This window comes from Zerene cesonia, chromosome Z, assembly GCF_012273895.1.
Source record: "Zerene cesonia ecotype Mississippi chromosome Z, Zerene_cesonia_1.1, whole genome shotgun sequence".
Taxonomy (NCBI): Eukaryota; Metazoa; Arthropoda; class Insecta; order Lepidoptera; family Pieridae; genus Zerene; species Zerene cesonia.
This window is the reverse complement of record NC_052122.1, coordinates 5406123-5424716: the sequence shown is the minus strand read 5'-3', so window position 1 is coordinate 5424716 and position 18594 is coordinate 5406123. Positions and strand designations below refer to the sequence as shown.

General features: G+C 31.2%; 2 protein-coding genes across 2 annotated transcripts; both read right to left on the bottom strand.

The window, feature by feature from the left end:
• Window positions 1–816: 816 nt before the first annotated feature.
• Window positions 817–6216, bottom strand: LOC119835569 (cubilin-like). The gene is made up of 4 exons (XM_038360476.1): window positions 6086–6216; window positions 3702–3836; window positions 1379–1504; window positions 817–1036 (listed from the first exon to the last, which is right to left on the bottom strand). Exons 1-4 carry the CDS (start codon window positions 6132–6134, stop codon window positions 978–980), a joined length of 369 nt encoding a protein of 122 aa, XP_038216404.1. The 5' UTR covers window positions 6135–6216; the 3' UTR covers window positions 817–977.
• A 2170-nt stretch (window positions 6217–8386) lies between these two features.
• Window positions 8387–16435, bottom strand: LOC119835716 (phytanoyl-CoA dioxygenase domain-containing protein 1). Its single transcript, XM_038360696.1, has 6 exons — window positions 16207–16435; window positions 12618–12758; window positions 11062–11178; window positions 10258–10408; window positions 9188–9421; window positions 8387–8891 (listed from the first exon to the last, which is right to left on the bottom strand). The coding sequence occupies exons 1-6, from the start codon at window positions 16228–16230 to the stop codon at window positions 8704–8706; spliced, it is 855 nt and encodes a 284-aa protein (XP_038216624.1). The 5' UTR covers window positions 16231–16435; the 3' UTR covers window positions 8387–8703.
• Window positions 16436–18594: the final 2159 nt, after the last annotated feature.

Sequence of the window (18594 nt, the reverse complement as noted above, 5' to 3'; positions counted from 1 at the left end):
TGTTAAACAATTTAGTAGTGAGCACATTTCTTTGAACTTAGCATATTATTCAGTTTCAATAGGTAGGGTAGTGATTCAGTTTAATATCACGACATCTCTTGCCTTTCAATTTACTTACAATAGGTACCTACTCATCCTTCGTGCCTCAATGTTATTTTACAGATACGAGAGATGTCGCTTAATGCTTATCTACAAATATAATACAAATATAAATTTATATATTTGATTTCAGAATAATCTCAATTGTTTATGAATAATATTTACATGATAGCATAAAATTTTTCCCCGTCCGGTAGGATCTTCTGTATAGGATCTCTGAGTTTGATGTTCTGTATGTAGGTACCTTCGTGTAAGTAATACAATACTTTATGGCGTAAGTCATAGATTATACGCATAAGCGTTTAATCGTAAGTATAAGCGTAAGTGCTCATTCCATAATTTTATACTTATCGTGAATGCTAACAAACTGACACCTACGATTTCAATCCTATTTTGATATGTTATATATCAAGGTACCTAGCTATCTATCTCTATATATGTAGCACAAATAACATAATACTATACTAATATGTATATGTACTACGACGTTTAAGCATGTTTATTCATACGATACTTTACCCAAAACGCCTTACCTAATTAATGGACGCCTGCAAAATGCATCTCAAACACGGTAACCTTACCTTGAAATATCGATAGGGCCAAGTCAAACGCCTACCAAATTCAAATAAACTTAATTAAATTAAACATAAGTAATATATACTATTAAAAGATATCGCTGGAATTATAACTTTGCAAAAAAGGAAATAAAAAGAAATATAAATAATAAGAAAGATGTTATATTCACAAATATCTGATATAACCTAATACACTTTTAAAATGTAAGCTAAGATATTTTACAATGGTTGAATAAACAAATACAATTTACGTGAAATGGTACTAAATAAATAGGGTATTATGTAATACAACTAAAGCTTTATTTATATAACGACGCATTCATGTGGGAAGACTAAGCCCCGAATTGGTTCCGTTGGACACGCTGAAACAAGAAAATAAGAGTTTTAAGTTGAACTGTTTCCTTTGCAGGTAGTTAACATAGCGGCTTTTAATAAAACCTGTAGCTACCGACCTAATTTCTGTATATACTGTACTAATTTTAAAAATTATTTCACTAATATTCACTTTATATGTGAACGTCATGTCAAATACATTTTATTTTGTTTCTATCCCGGGTTAAAATTAGTACAGCAACATATATTGACTGTTTTATGTATTTAAATCGTAAACACGTAATGCCTCTGAATTATTAAATTGAATTGGGTTAGTGGATAGTAAGATTCTCTTATATTAGGAGCGTTCATATCCAATGTAAGTTGATCACCTTTTTCACATCTCTGTCCATAAAATCCGGTGCCTTCACACTTGCAAGTGAATCCTGGGTCCTGAACAGTTTGAATGCAATTGCCTCGGACGCAAGGCATGCGGACGCAAACGTTTGAACTCCTCTCTGTTTGAAAATTAGATAATTGTGACTGATACGTATTGTTAAAAATATAGAAATATCATCAACAACCAACAGGGAACCTTGAAAATTGTTAAAATCTTTTGCCCAGAGCGACATTAAGGAAAAGCTGAAAGATGGGAATGAAATATCTTCAAAAACATCGTCACTTCTTCGTAACAATACAGTAGGGAACTACTGTCTTAAGTACAAAAGCAAGAGGCTTTTTACATACCAACCATTAAGATTAATAAATAATTAATGCAAAAATGGCTTCATGTCTTCATGATATACAAAGTTGTACATGTGTCATTGATAATAATATGTGTAGGTGGTGCAAAATTGTGCTCAAATAGAGAATTTTTAAAAATTTTGCGCGAAGAATAAACTGTACCCAATTTGACCACGTGAGCAAATTCCATCGGATGATTGTAAAATAATCAAGAACTTAATAATAACAAAACCAAGATTTTAAAGTTGTTTTAAATGGAAAGAAAGAAAAACTGTCAAGTATTATATGCCAGTATTTATGACTTGAAAGCAGCTGTAGGACATTGATAGGAAAATAAGAAAATCCACTTATTGCTTTTTCCAATCTCAGTTAGCCTTAAGATGTATATATCTGTATTTAAAACATTTATTTTATCATTTCTGTGATGTTTATAATACATTGATGGAATATAATATAACAATTATAACTATATTTGAATAAAAAAAACAATAGTAATAATAATCATTATTATATCAGACTTAATTAAAATTAGTTGTAATTGAAAAAAAAGTCAAAATCATTATAAAAAAATAAATAAATAACAATTTTACAATAACATTCTGTAACCTGCTTCTTTCAAAATTTCTAATTTATAAAGCATTTTAATTATAAATAACTAAAAATTATTCTGTAACCAGTTTCAAGTTTTCGTATTTAAATTTAATAGAATAGAAGCTAGTCAATTAAATATAAATAATCAGTATTTTTAGCCTTAATCTTTAAATTTAGGTACTAAATTACAATAACTAAATAAAGTGACATCAGGTCCATTGGTAGTTTTGATTGCCCGGATACTCCATATTTGCTCATCTAAATACGATACGTATTGGATAACGAGCGCCAATTGATCTAGGCAAAATATGCCAAACTCGTGTCAAGGGCCTGTATGCAGCTGGTACTGTGGTTATGAGTGCACCTACATCGGATATTGAACATGACACAAACGAAACGGGTCAATCGCGTAGATTATTTATTTAGAAACTGGGTCACATCCGCCGATTTACACCTCGCCGCTGCGAAATGCAATGTGCAATGTAGATGCATAGGACAATTACGCTGTCAAATAGTCAAATAGCATATAAACTATGTAATTGTTAATTTCATGTGTCTGCAACTTCACTGAGTGACATAGACTATATATGTACCATGGGTGAATAGCTTTACGGTGCAAATGGCTAGTATATAATACTTGTGATTATTTAAAAAATCAATAAAAAATTCAGATAACTGTTGCTATAAATTTATAATACTAACTGAGTCTGCAAATTCGTTCTCGTGTTTTCAAATCCACATTAAATTCCTCAAAACAAATTATTGACGAGGATACTAACAGCTATATAACAAAAAAGTCATCAAAATCCGTCCATTATTGCGTGAAAGCTGCAGACACATAGTCAAAATTTTCAAAGCTGTTTTTTGTAAAGGTATTATTTAAAGTTATTATTCCATTCACAGAACTGATTTTTCTTTTAGAACTGACGTTTTTTCAGTTTTTTTCATATAATTAAGTATATAGACAATTAGATACTATCATCAATAAATATATAATTATGAAATAGGCCACTCAAATATCGTCATAATATTTTATTCTTGCATTTAACCAATAATAAAATAGTCCCAGATTTCTGCCACCGCTATCGGGACTAAAGCAAACAAACAAGCCAACTTAAACAGTTACAAGTCAATTTTGGTTAAACTTATTATACCTCAGATAAACTTGATATTTTCCTTTAAATCTGTAGCCTATTTTATTGACCTTTATTCATAATCATGATATAGAAAACCTTCTTTCTTTTATCTATCTATCTATCTCGTTTCTTCGACCTTGTATCTAATACTGTTATTCTATGAATAAAAACATTTAACGTAATGTTACGATACCTACTTTATAAAGCGTGAAGTGTTAATGAGTAAATGACATATTATATTTACCTCTTAGAGCATTTAAACAAGCACGCCTTGTTCTATAAATGTATTCGGTTTTGCATCCGTACCCGCACGTGCACGAGGTACCGTATATCTTGCAGCCGCGTTGATTCTGATCTGGCTCGCATGCTTGCACACTCCCTAGGCAACAATATGGGATTAGTTTATTATATCTTGCTAATTAAAATAACGAGGTACTTACTAGGTTGTACTAACTAGTTAAAGGAATATTGAAGACATATTAAAATAACCTTACTCCTTAGTTAAGTCTTATGGGATCGACTACGGGAATAAATAAAATTAGATCAAATTGATAGGACCTCTGAGTAGGGCGGGCGCAAATTTCTTTTATTAATATTTATTCGTTTTTAATACACTTTTATATTAGCTTTACCTGTATGCAACCGCATGTAACTAACTCGTCCTTTCGACTGGATTTTGTTCATATTATGATCAGAATCGGCAGGTTTCAAAGATGTCCTTAGTGCTATCATTACAGCGTGTTTTTAATCGCCTGATGGTAGCGACCACAATCCCTGAACATCAGTGGAGACTTACGAGGTACAGTAGCATGTACATGCTACTATTTGACGACGATTTTGTTTCGGGTCTTTTCTTTGGGTTGAATGTGGGTAGCGCGAGGCGAGCGTGGCGAGCATGTACTGGTCATATCAATTATAATATTTATATTAAGTGAAGCACGCTGCTCATGAGCATCCATACTAATGTTATGTGGAAGTCTGCCTGTCCGTTTGTTTGCTACATAGATTGGACGGTTTGCAGGACATTTGGAAAGTATACCGTTGAAGATCCAGGATCAAATATAGATTTCTTTATCTTGTTTTTAAAATCTACCCAGGGTTCACCACCATGGTTGGAAGTTATTTATAACAGTATTGACTGCGGGCGAAATACACTATACGCAATAGGCAAAATACGCTTTAATATAAATATAAAATGAACGCAATAATTATTTTATAAAGATTAATAGTTTGACATATTATTCAACCTATTTTTCTGTCTCTACCCTCTGTAATATTTGTTTTATGATAATTTTTTTAGCCGCGACTATTTTACTGGTTTGCGCCACCGAGTTGCAATTTACAAAGTTAACATTTCAAACTGACATTTTTTTATTCTATCGGCCGCACTTATGTCTGCTTACTTTTTATCTTATTGTTATTAAGTGAACATTATCTAAGGCTTCAATATTAATATATATTCTCCCATTGGGAAGGATCCACCTCTCAAACTAGTGCAGCCCAATTAAATTCAATCCATAAATATGTTGAACAGTTTATTAAATCAGACATATTTATAACATTCGCTTTATGTTTTATCTCGAATACTTCCGCTTAGATGCTCTTTACATCCTACATATTAAATTACCATAGATTATGCTATTATCAATAATTATATTAATACTTATACAATATAACGTTTTAAACTAGTAAATATTGTTTTGTATATTACAATTAAACACATTTTAAATTGCATGTATGTCAAAATAAAACAATGCATAATCATTGCATTTTGTTCCTTTCTTGATTGCCCTTTATTACTCCCAGTTTCAACTATTCTACTATATCAGATTCGTGGTTAATTAATGTCGATAATAATATTAAAGCGATTTTAAGGTTATATACGTATTTTACGCATATAGTTAACTTTTGATAAGTTTAAAGCAAATATTATAATATCTCTAAAGCGTGCTCATACTTGAAAGGGCAAGGGCGTTCATGAAAACTATGAACCAACTCGTTTGTTATCGTATTTTCTTTAATTGAATTTACAATGAGTATGCATTCGAGTTTATTTAGTATTCTCGCCAAAGTTAGAAATTTGTTATTTAAACTCTAACAGTAAAACACTATATTAAAACTTTAGTGCTATTATTTTACTTTATAAACAAAAACAATTAGTTGCTTCGGTTTGTTGAAATTTACCTATATCATTTATATACTATCTACTTAAACTTCTGCTTGAATTCGAAGAAGCCCTAATGAATCGACCGTGCTATTTTTGCTATCATTTATTATATGTACCACTACCTACGATACTTTTCTAGAAAACGCACTATATTAAATATACTATACTATTTTATATTTAAAAATAGTGATTAACATTCATAGGTAATTTCTGGAAAGTGAATCAGATGACCAAATTTATTAATAAAATAGAGCAAATGAAAAAGAGATTTTATAAAATCAATCATGTTTCGAAAAAGAACCCTGCCATTTATAAATAAGTATCGTAAAAAAATCTTAATATTAAATTTCAAGCAGTGCATTAACAATTCGCCTATCAGCGTTAACAACGAGAAAAAATCTAAAACGGCTATTTACGAAATGGGTATTGTTTAAAAAATTATTCGCGATTTGCTTACTTACATTGTAAATACACGATCAGGGTGATAAGGAGCGCTAGCCTCAGATGCATTTTAGTGTGCTATTCAAACGGCTGCTGGGTTCCTACTGATACCATACTTCCTCTGAAAGAGTGAACGGCCGTCATATCACCCCGTATCTATAGTAAACTACGACCTCCAGATCTCAATGCTCGCTCTGTGTGGATAATGTTCTACAGTAACCCTTTTTTACAATCTTCCAATTAATATATGGGCCACTGATAATGAACGTCTGCGTAAGACGTTAGACGCTAGAAGCTGTTATGAGGGAGTTTATTTCATACAAATTAGTTTATCTGACTTGCGCCTCTTTGATTAAAACGTTTTAATAACACGGAGTCTATTATTTTATTATTGTTTTGTCTATTCTTATCATTTCGGTTTTAAGATGATCTTATTTACTTATATTTATCATTGGTTTTGGGTTTAAATATAATTTCAGTTAATTGTAGCGTAAGTATTTACTTCTATATGTAGGTATGTTAAAGTTTGATTCTCTTCACTGATGACTTTTTGAATATAGTTGCAGTAAATCAGTAATTTCATCAGTCAGTCTATTATTTCACTCGTTTCATGTGGTATAGAATTTTGCACATATATAAAATTCTTTACTTCATACTTACTTACGTGCACTCCTTTTACTATTATCAGGATAACTATGAAAGAAGAATGCGAAAGTTTTACAGGAACGAAGGCGAATTTCGAAAATTTCGAATATAGGGATAGGGGTATATTCCAAGTTTTCGAACTTAGGAGTTTGAGATGTATTTTCTATGAAAAGAATTCCAGAAAATATAGTTCATATTAAAATGTTTTGTAAACATAATATTTATTCTCTTATCAAATTGAAGTCCAGCGACATTTTTTTCCGAATAACTTTTTATCGGATAAAACGTGGCAATGAAATTGTTCTTCAAACTTAAGGTCAATGTCCTAATATGCTGTGATACTTAATATTGTAATTTAAGTGGACTTGAATTCTGCCTATTTCATAATTAATACCTGTCCCCTGTACCATGGTACCATACTTGACAATATTTTTGCGGAACGTGTATTTAACGTATATTTTTCTCGAATTATATACTATTACGGCTCCGCCCGGATATCAAGATTGCAGTTTTATCCCAAGGGAGCACTTAATCAGGATAAAAAATATCCTATCACCCAAGTCAGCTCATACCCAAGTTAAATCAAAATCCGTTCAGTGGTTTCAGCGTGATTGATGGACAAACATACAAATAAACAAATTTTCACATTTATAATATTAATGTGATGACAATCATCGGTGTTGGCGATTGTTAAAATTGTTATTCATTGTTTGGATTTAATTATTTATATCAATGATTCCAGACTTTAAACGCTTTATTAAAATATCGAATTGAATAGAAATCGAATTCTCTTAAAGTTAAACGAATAGTGCAAGAACAGGGTATTGGTTGTTTGTATGGAAAATTCCTGGACAATGCGAAATATAATATTAAAGGAACATAATATGATATTATATCCATCCCTACTAGCAAATCATTAATCTTTTTGAATTGATGAATTTATCTGTACAGTGGGCTCTACACAACTGGTACATTAAACTTATTTCTATATTCTAACACAAGATGGCAAACTAAGGTACAAACCAAAACCAATGATACAAACATAACAGCGTAATATATAATTTAACACATGACAGTTTCAGTTTCATTATAATATAATATTTATTACATTATTTCAGGCATTATAAGCTGGAATTATAAGCAGAAATTTATATATTATTCGAGTCTAATTATAATGCTTTGTTAAATATTTTCTTTGTTATACGTACCTTTGTAAAATTTACTTCTCAAAGGTAGTTGTGAGGATAAAAGGCAGACAAGCGCTGTGCCTGCAGCATCTTTGAGGAATGCAAGTAAAATACTTCATTTATGCTTTAGATTTTGTTTTACCAACCATCAAAAGCAGCTTCTTATGATGTAAGCTTGAATTATTATCTAGTATATAATTTATTTCCTGGGCTCCTTTGATACGAGTTTGAAGAAAATGATGTCGTTTCATATTCCTTCTGATTCCGAGTACTACGGCTATATCTAGATAGTAATATCTATTGTGTAATATTATATTTCAATTACGGGAAAAGTAGTTCAACGTATTACGTAGTTGGAAGATTTTTCATCTCACAGAATATGAGTCTTCTTTCCCGAAGTATCTATTTATGAACATGAGTTTCCGTAATTGGACGATTAAATTAGGTTTAGCTATGGAGAGAAATCCAAGTAAAATAACAAAAGGTATGTTATTTTTATTTTTATTTATTATAAAACTATCACAATGCAATTGCTATTAGCGATATATCACATCTTTATCAAGAAAATAATGTACATATAATATTTGGTAAATAAAAAATAATATGCCTTAGAACATTCAAAGGCATTCTTTAAAAAAAATATGTTCTACTAAATATATACTATTTATTTTAAATAGCTGTCGTAGTTAACGTTTTTTTAAAAGTAGCAGGTGTTTTGGTAACAATGTACTCTTATTATTTGCTTTATTTGTTGAAAAAGCTGTAATTTACAAATGACTGAATAGAAACACTTATCGATTTTTCTTCTAAGCCATTTGAGATGTTGTATACAAATTTAAAAATGGAGCTTCTTTGCCTTCCTGCAGCCAATTTTCAGGTGAGTAGTTGTTATCTTTCTTCTCAATGACGTGGAATGTGTATGCGTGTCGACTCTTGTCCGAATTGTTGTGTGCACTCTTATGGACAACATTGCCGTGCAATAAGATGCAAGTACCTTTAAAGAGGAGTCACATGTAATTTAGTACTTAATTTAAGCGTTTACGACAAACAATAAAAAAAGCTAGTTCGATACCAGTACAAAAGTAACAAAAATAATGTTTCGAAGTGGAATAAATTACTTTGCGTTTAAAGAAAAATGTAAGGGATTTTCAATTTGGTCCCTAAGTTTTTTTAAGCACGAGTATTTTATTTACGATAAACTTATTTCAAGTTTAGATCGTAACCAATATGAGTAGGAAATGGAATTATCTTTTATTGTGATTTTAAATGTGTTTCATCAGATTAATATACCTTTAGGGACAGCTACTGGTGTAAAGCTGGATTGTGGGTATACTGGAGCTGGTCTATCGTACTCAAGCGTATTGTTCTGCTTTTTAAATAATCGCCGATGGATTCCAGATTTATGGGAGCCAGGTGATATCCAAAGGCAACCATTCTGTACGGTGGCATCTTGCAAGGCAATCCAGAAACCTAAGGGTGGCACCGGCTCCGTATGAAGGTAGGTTATGTCCTGATGTGGTATTACTAAAATAATGGAATTTAAAATTAGTCAACAAATAGCTCTGAGATAAGATCTTTGAAATTAATAGGTATTGTTTAATGCATTGGATGGATGAATAAAATGCTTAATAAATCTATAAAATAAACAAACGAAATTTCAATATTCATAGAAGAGATAATTTAAATATCGTGCTGGTAGGTTTACATTTTTTTCATGCTAAAATGTAGTTTCCAAAATTTTTCGTACTATTTGTTTTCGAATAAAGCGAGTATGACCGAGTGTCAACTTTTCGTAAGAAGCTTAAGTGGCTTCCTATTCGCGTCCGCCGAAATGCTCGCACCCTTCAACCCCTTTACTCTGTTCTCTTTAATCCCAAATCCCCATCCTACCTTAAAGGACATTTCAGTTTTGTTTCCTCCGATAGTTACTTCGCAAGATCCGCTTATAAGACTCTTTTGAGTTTTCCTATACACTCCACGAAATTTTATAATGTCTCTTATACAACTACGGCCATCAGATTTTGGAACACTTTGCCTGTTCCTATAAGACGAGTACAATTCTTAAGTTCCTTTAAAATTCTTACGCTACGAAAATATCTCTTCATTCCCATAATGTTTGATACATATTCTTATTTATTTATTACTTAATGTATAATAAACTGTATGTGTATGCTTATGTAAATGTATACTGTATCTGTGGATTAGACTGTTCATTGATTGTCCTATTTTTAAATAAATATTAACTTATTATATATTTTTTAAATTTAATATCTATAAATTAAAACAAATGTGACTAAACAACACATCTTAAAGCTATATTAATACTTATAAATCTATATGAGACACATTTTGTAAGTTACCTTCTCCTCCCACACCAGGGTTCTTATAGATGTACATGCTTTGCACTACAGCTGGTTCCTTGAAGCCTAGTTGCTGACATACAGCCTTAACGCGATCGCTATACGTGTAGCATCTGAAGATTGGGTGAAGGAGATGAAGTGCATGGCCAACCTAAAATGAAATATACAGTAGTATAGTACATACATGCATATATTGTGTCTTCCATAAGTAAATGATGATTTTTAAGTTACTAAAGTAAAAATCATAGCAATAGCGCCTGACATCTGGAAAAGCGAAGACAGGAAAGAGAACTACTTTTGTCAGAATTTCTACGCATCTGTGTTATTTGATTAAATTAAGCGCGAACTTATTCTCTTCAAATAACTCTTTTGTTATATAATACGAGCTGCGCCCCGCGGTTACACCCGCGAAAGTCCGTATCCAGTAGGAGTATCGGGATAAAAAGTTGCCTATATGTTATTCCATTTGTTCAGCTGTCTACGTACCAAATTTCAGTGCAATCGGTTCCATAGCCTTTGCGTGAAAGAGCAACCAACACATACACATCCTTACAAACTTTTGCATTTATAATATTTGTAGAATTTGGAAAGCAGCATCGCAGTTTTTTAATGGTTTTTTTTTTAGGTACAGGAATCAAATGCAGAGATAAACTCATGACACAAGGCAGGTTTTGTGTTTAATCTTAATAATTACGGATTCATGGAATTTTTTCAATACCAAAATCTCTGTAGACATATCTTTGCTGATACATGTATATCAAGATAGATTCAATGTTGATCAATAATAGTCTATTTCCTTCTTACCTTATTAAGAGAAAGACTGGGATCAACTTTTAATTCGCCATTTTCTCCGAGGGCATCACTTTCGAAGAAGTACCTTATTTTATCATTACTTTCTAAGAAATACGTGTCTCTGTTTTCCTGAAAAGTGAAATTATTTGTTATAAATGGCTTTAAATATGTTTTAACATTAGGATAAAACATATTTCTAATGTAATAATTAGTTTAGTTCGTAGAAACGTAGAATTTCTAGGTATTCTTTATTTCATATTTAAAGCAAAGCTGTCGAGGGACATTACAGTCGAAATAAATTCAATAAAGTTGATCCGTACATATAATGACTTCTAGGAACACTGTTAAATCAATAACACCATTATAATCTTACAAAGTACGGAATGTAAAATATAAATTAGTTATTTCGTGTGGTATTTTAGCTATATGAACGCGTAAAACTTTTTATCATTACTTTATTTTTGTATAACAGTGAGAATCTAGTGTAAATATAATTTTGAATTTTTCATGACATTCTTTTTATGAGGCGCACATAATTTATTTGCCTGACAAAGCCTGTGATCTGGACTTAACCCAGGTTTTGAATTTCCATTCAAAGCAAACATGGGAATTAGTAGAAGTTTAGCACAATAACTTTAATTAAATAACTACAGAATTAAATTTAATATATTTACTACTATTAAAGCCGTGAGCGAGTATTTTAACAAACATTGTGCATTTTGAAAGCTGCAATTATTGACTATGAAAGCTTTTAAAAGTTAATTGATGTTGGCAGAATATTAATTGAAGCGTATAATGGAATCTGTTTTCATATTTATCCGTAAACTTTTAAGTGAGTTAATTAGATTATCTACCAATTTATTCGGTGTCGATGCCAAATTCGAAACAAAATCAATTTTGAATAAATATGATACATGTAACAATTTAAAACGTCTTTATGGAGTTACGAGTATGTTTAACGATTTTCATTACTTTTTTTAGTCTCATACTAACAAAATTTTACTAATACACAGCCACGTTATGCGTAAGTGTGTATTACTTTAAATATTAAATATTATTTTCTATAATATAGTGTTTAAACTATATCGTGTTTAATCCCGGCCGCGCGCAAACGGGACGAGCAACTAGTAATATAATATAAATTGGAGATCTGAATACTTATCTGGCGAACAGCTGTTGTAAAAGGTCTAAATATTTAGTTTAGGTAAAACATCTTTATTTATCTTTATTTTTAAAGAATTATTTTTTTGCGTCCCGCACAAACAAATGCAAGCTGAAATCGTTATTACCAAAAACTCATAGTAAAAGTACCACTAACCAGGCACAACATCTGATAAATTACATTTTGAGAAATTTTGAAAGAATAGAAAAAATTTGATCACGAGGCAGGATTCGAACCTGCGTTTCTTGCCTAACCGTAGCAAGGTTCGAATCCTGCCTCGTGATCAAATTTTTTCTATTCTTTCAAAATTTCTCATTTATAAAGCATTTGAATGTTATAAAACTAAAAAATAAAATGACATTATGTCCCATAGACTATACATCAATTTATTATCTGTTGAGCGTACCTGGTCTTTTACTGTAGTGAAAACCGATTTGCGAGCGTTTTCATCAATTTGTTTTGTTATCTCGATTCCCGCCGCTACCAGCTCGTCGCATTCAGCTGGTCTCAGGAAATCCTCGAGTACAACATACCCGTCTCGTTGAAACTGTAATTCATAGGAGAGCATATAAAAAATGTGTGTATAACAGCCTATACTGCAGAGAAAACCGCACGAATACGTGTAGGTAGTATTTGAAAGTCAGGTGGACGGTTTTTCTGTTATTAGTTTGTACAGTACAATTTGTACATAAAAGTATTTTACAAGTACTGTATAATGCTTTATATTATAAGAAATCATTTTTCGATGCTGCATTAGACACTTCTTTTTTCATCTGTTGTTTTTATATATTTTAATATTGTAAACAGAAATGCACCCTAAACAATATATAAAGGCTGGTTAAAAAACAATCAATAGATTTTAAATACAGAAGAAAATTTAATACAGTAAAAGGTCATCTATGTAGCCAAAACATAACATCATCATTGAATTACAAGTCTTTCGCTGTAGCAGACAACATAACAAGTGTATGTTTTTGCCCAACATTCAATAAAACCACAAATTTTTTCATTTTACAGATTTAAATTTATTGATTGATGGAATTAAATTATTATTTTTAATTTAAAATTGATATTATAAACAATATCATATTTTTAAATTTCTTATGTTGACATTCAATATTTTGTTACAAATCGTATAAAAAAGACGGGCACAAAAACCGCCTCGTGATAATTTTTTTCTATTCCTTAAAAAGTACTCAACGTATAACTTGTTTATAACGTATAAATTATGTTCATTTCTGTATTGTTTATTCAATATTATTGTACCATTCATTAATATTTCTACCGAAGCATTTTGCGTCCATATCAGATTTGTATAAAAAATTGGGAGCCGCACTGAGACTGTTTACACATGGTCTAAGTTTAAATGCCGCCCCCACGTGGTGACTATTTATTTCACCGTTATTTTTGTGCTTGTATTCAATTGACGACGCGGGAGCTTAAATTAGTAGTTATAGAAACACACCGATGTGGTATTTCACTAGCCAAATAGTCAGCACCATACAACACACAACTTTATCATTTACCTTTAACCTAGTAGACGTTGATAAGAATTCATAGCTATATATACGAAGCTAAAATATATAAGAAATAGCGGGGTTAATTCATGTAAAGCAAATTGCATGTTTATCGACAATTATGCATCACATGTGCTGCGTTTTCACGATATTGCGTTTTTAATCAGACCATTCCGTTTAAGTGTTCTTTGAAATATTTTTATTTACGTTAACACGGACACCGCTTATATCTATATTGTTTTAACAGGCACAGCTTGTTGACTGGCGCTCCTGAGAGCTCGTTCGTTTATTAAAAATTGTTGTACCGTATCATCAATGGCAGGCTTCGACACTGTCAAATGCAAACATCACATATTGAAGTGTTGAAAATAGCCTAGGTTTATACAAACAAGCTGATAGCTACAGTATAACATGCACGTAGTTAATCCGAAAACCATTACACGGAAGAGTAGTTCAAACTGTTTAAATTAAGTATTAGATTCTTAAGTGTAGCATTCGAATTGATTATTAACATGTATCTTTTAGAGTTTAGACGATATACCTAAAGCTGTAGCTGCTTCTGTTTGTTTATAAGATTTATCTTCTGTTTAACATGTATAATAGAGAAGGATACAATAACAATGACAGATAAATGCAGAGAGAAAGCCGTTTTAATTGTAACACTTTGGTACTATAACTTAAGAAAGGCATATTTTGTTTGCTTGTTAGATTTGTCCCCGCCTGGAATTGGTTAAAACTAAATAATAAAAAAACGTATAAAAACATCTGTCTACCAACTAAGAAGTTTCCCTATCTATTAATATAAGGCTTCCAAACCAAAGCCTCACTAAGATCAATAAAAAAGTACTTTTTATTGTTCTTAGTATGAGGCTCTCTTACATTGGATGTACCAACCTACGCATGGATATCCGTTCGTTAAAAATTGCATGGAATATTTCAAGTGCAATAGTTTTTTGATTGGATTTTAGCCGATAACAAATAGGGGTGTACGCCTTTTTGTATTTCTTTTTTTTAGAATTCATGCGGAGACAAATTCAACAAAATTCCATTCTTAAGTTATATTTTGTGTAATAACTATAACATTAAAAACCACCTTTTACTGGATATGTAGGATCATGTATTTAGGATCATTACTCATGAAAGTAGACAATATGAACTTAAACAGTAGATTTGAATGTCAATTCGCCTACATTTTGGCGCAATTTCATTTTCCTATTCAACATTGACTTCTTGGCAGACCTTTCCAAAACATGTTTATTGAGCTCTTGAAAATTCTAAATAAACCTCAAAGATAATCCTTAATATAAGAAGAATATGAAGAAGACTATGTTGATATAATTATATTAGTTATGAAGGTCAAGTCCGGTAAACGATAAATAGTATATACATATTATATAGGTATTTCTTTCTTTCTTAGGAGAATCTTTGTTTGATTGCTAGATGCTTATGATTCAACGGTAAAAGATTTACAAATATTGTAAAGGTAATGCACTACATAATACAATCTTATTACAGGTTAATACCAAACGGCTACCTATTGCGCTGCACGCGCGTGAAATCGATTTCCTATAGAAACAAAGAATTCTATAAATACTGCTATAATTTGCGAACACTCTTTCGAGTTCAGGGAAGATGCGTAATGCAAATATGACGTGTTTCTACTAAAATGTAAGAAATGCGGATGCGTGTATATTTAGATCGCTGTGTATGGGATAGTTGTTCGGGAAGATGTCATACGTTGATTGCGAACAAAGCGCTTTATATCTACTCTTCATGAGATAATAACAATATTCAATAATTAGTACATTTTCGAGACAATGTTCATCAAATATGATAAGATAATGATAATTAAAAGATGGAATAATATTCATATAGATGGTGATATAATTAGCTACTATATTAAGAAGATATTTATTTAAAATAGATAAGATGTTCATTATGAATTTAATGACCGTCATTTAAAATGAAAGCATTTAAATTAGTAGGGTCTCTCTAATAGAACTGTCTACTAATATTTTAATAGTAACTATGTAAACAGTCAATACACATATACATCACAATACTACTGAATAGAAACACATGTGTGTGTATATATCTTACAAACGCACGTTATCACAAAAAACAGCATTTTATAATATAATTCCAGTTCGATTGTACAAAAGGTACCTATTTACATATCATTTTATTCTAGAAATCAATCCAAAGAGTTACCTAAATAAGTATTTACAAATACACAAATAATTCAAAGCAAACCCTTTTTTAAATTAACCTCACGAAATTGATATATTTATACAAAATTCAACAATATAAATAAAATAATTTATGTTATTAAATATCCATTGTTGTACAAACATGTGACAAATTGAGCATAATATTCCGTACGAGCGTCGATTTGAACAAACAAATAAATGATAAAGGGTTAATGTTTATAAATAACAATCGCAAATGCATATTCAATGTTATAAAAAAGTTATTTACCTGATTCAGAATTGTTTCGTGCATCGTGACAATGTGGAGACACAAGAATAAATGATGATTACGCACAAATAGGCGTGTGAGTATCGATACGAAGCACGTTGGAATGAAGTTGAAGTCTGTAGACCAGTTTTTCCACAACGTGGACCCGGTAATACTTTCTAATATTACCGTGACGTGAATAACGATAATGACACATCCAACGCACGTCTCTTAGTGGCGATGAGCGAAGCACTTGTAATATCTAAGCTATGTATATTGCGAATGGAATTATATTCGTATTTCGACGACATGCGCCCGCGCTCAATGACGCGGCACAGCGGTGCGGGATGCACGGTCGCGATATTAGTGGTAAATCCGTGACATTCGAAATACCAATCTCAACCCTAAGCTCTTAGTATTGAGTTTCTATTTCATTGTTATTGTTTTGGACGTACATGGAACTGAGTAATCAGCAAATGTATATATTCACTGTGTTAATTTAAAGATTGTGTCACAGTAAAATTAGAAAAAGCGTTACATTATAATCTATACCGTGATATTATAATCTGTCAATAAAACTGTAGGTTCGAACATTTTACGTATTATTTTTCAATTATTTACAATTTATATACAATCGAAGAGAAACTGATAAATTGTTAAATGGGCATTCGATATCATCAGCAAGCTCGGATTATTTAAAAACTACAACAATAAAGTGACTCCTACATCTCAAAAACCTGTTGTTATACATTTTAGAAAAGCAAATTCTCGGCATAATACATAACTGCACCATATTTATATTATTATTTAACGAAAATTGATCAGAAATATCTAACAATTTTTACAGTCTTACGGTGACATATGTATAAGTGTTATGATATGAGACAGCACTCTACAATATGAGTCCCACGAATCAGCATCAGAAATGCCACGATAAAATAATATTATTTTTATTAATAATTATGTGTTGAATATTTGGTAATATGAGTTTTAAGGAGTACGAAAACATTTTTAAAATGCCAGTTACATAACCATGTGGGGTTGTGGATATTTAGAAAAAGGTACGTCACTTTCATATAAAATCTTGAAATTATTTCCGTAATATAAATTTTTCCTTTTCTCCATTTATGACAGAATATATGCCATAAGTGGGCTCAGAAACAGAAACAGCATATAATTAATAGGGTGAATATTTTAAATACTTTCCTCCATTTGAAATAAATTTATTAAGAAAATATATTGTATAAATTTTGTAATACTATCAAGTCTTAAATTTAGTTACAAATGAAATTAAAATCATATGTAAACCGTAACTATATCCTTTTTGGATATAAGAAATTGTTAGTGACAAGTGGACCCATGTTGTTCTTTAAATAAATAAATAAATAAGAAGTATATCATAAATTTATTGTCATTACAGTCACGAAAAATTCGAAAACATCAATTAGATCATTATTAATAACTTACTTGTAATAGATAATTATTTAATAATAATAAATGATAAATACTTATTTGACTGCACTATCTAAATATAATAAAGATAATGTGTATTGTAAATGTCAGTTATATGTAAGCAGTTTGCATTAACAAAAAAGCTTCCCATAAAATTAGACAGGAATATGAAGTTTTACATAGAAGATTTATGAGACGCAAAAGACCTAAAGGAAAATGAAGCGATTCAAATCCAATGATGAAATACGATTGAAAAGTACTATTTATTATTATTGTTATCTACAGTACCATTTTACGTGAGTATTATGTTCGAAGTTGGAGGGTGGAAGTTTGACAATGTTTATACAATTAAATTGTACTTAGATTACTTACAATACTTCCTCAACTTAGATATATTTCTTTATCATAGTATAAAAATAAAACGCTTTCAAAAACTATACGAATGTACACTCGAACATTGGATCGTTGTTCATCACTATTCATCACGCCAATCAAAAACATACACTCATAATTGCAAACACACCCAAACAAACACACGCGCACACACGCTGACACACAGTCACGCACACACACGCACGCACACACACTCGCACACACAGGAGCGAGCGCGTCCACTCGCCATCCCACACTAACATTTAGCCCATTCTAACAACAACTAACAAATTTATTTCGTTTTCCTTTTCCATCAAATAGACATAAAATGTAATGTAACATAGTTTTAAGGGAGAAGCCACCGTCAACCGAAACACAGTTCCCAACTAGTTCGGTAGTCAGTGGGTCGTATAAAATATGTACTTACTTAAGTTTATGTTAATAAATAAATAAACATAATATTTGTATGGATTATGTCGGTCCAGCTGACTTCTTCTTAGAAGAGATTGCGGGAACACGCAATACTCTACCGCGTGTCAGACGTCCGTCGGAGGACAGCCGTCGCCGTACATCACCACCGCATCG

Coding starts and splice junctions, on each gene's coding strand:
- LOC119835569 (XM_038360476.1), bottom strand. CDS start 6,134: ATGCATCTGAGGCTAGCGCTCCTTATCACCCTGATCGTGTATTTACAA. Junction 3,837..6,085: donor CCTGATCGTGTATTTACAAT/GTAAGTAAGCAA, acceptor ATTGTTGCCTAG/GGAGTGTGCAAGCATGCGAG. Junction 1,505..3,701: donor TTGTTTAAATGCTCTAAGAG/GTAAATATAATA, acceptor ATTTTCAAACAG/AGAGGAGTTCAAACGTTTGC.
- LOC119835716 (XM_038360696.1), bottom strand. CDS start 16,230: ATGCACGAAACAATTCTGAATCAG. Junction 10,409..11,061: donor CCAGTCTTTCTCTTAATAAG/GTAAGAAGGAAA, acceptor ATTTCATTTTAG/GTTGGCCATGCACTTCATCT. Junction 9,422..10,257: donor CCCTGGTGTGGGAGGAGAAG/GTAACTTACAAA, acceptor CCATTATTTTAG/TAATACCACATCAGGACATA.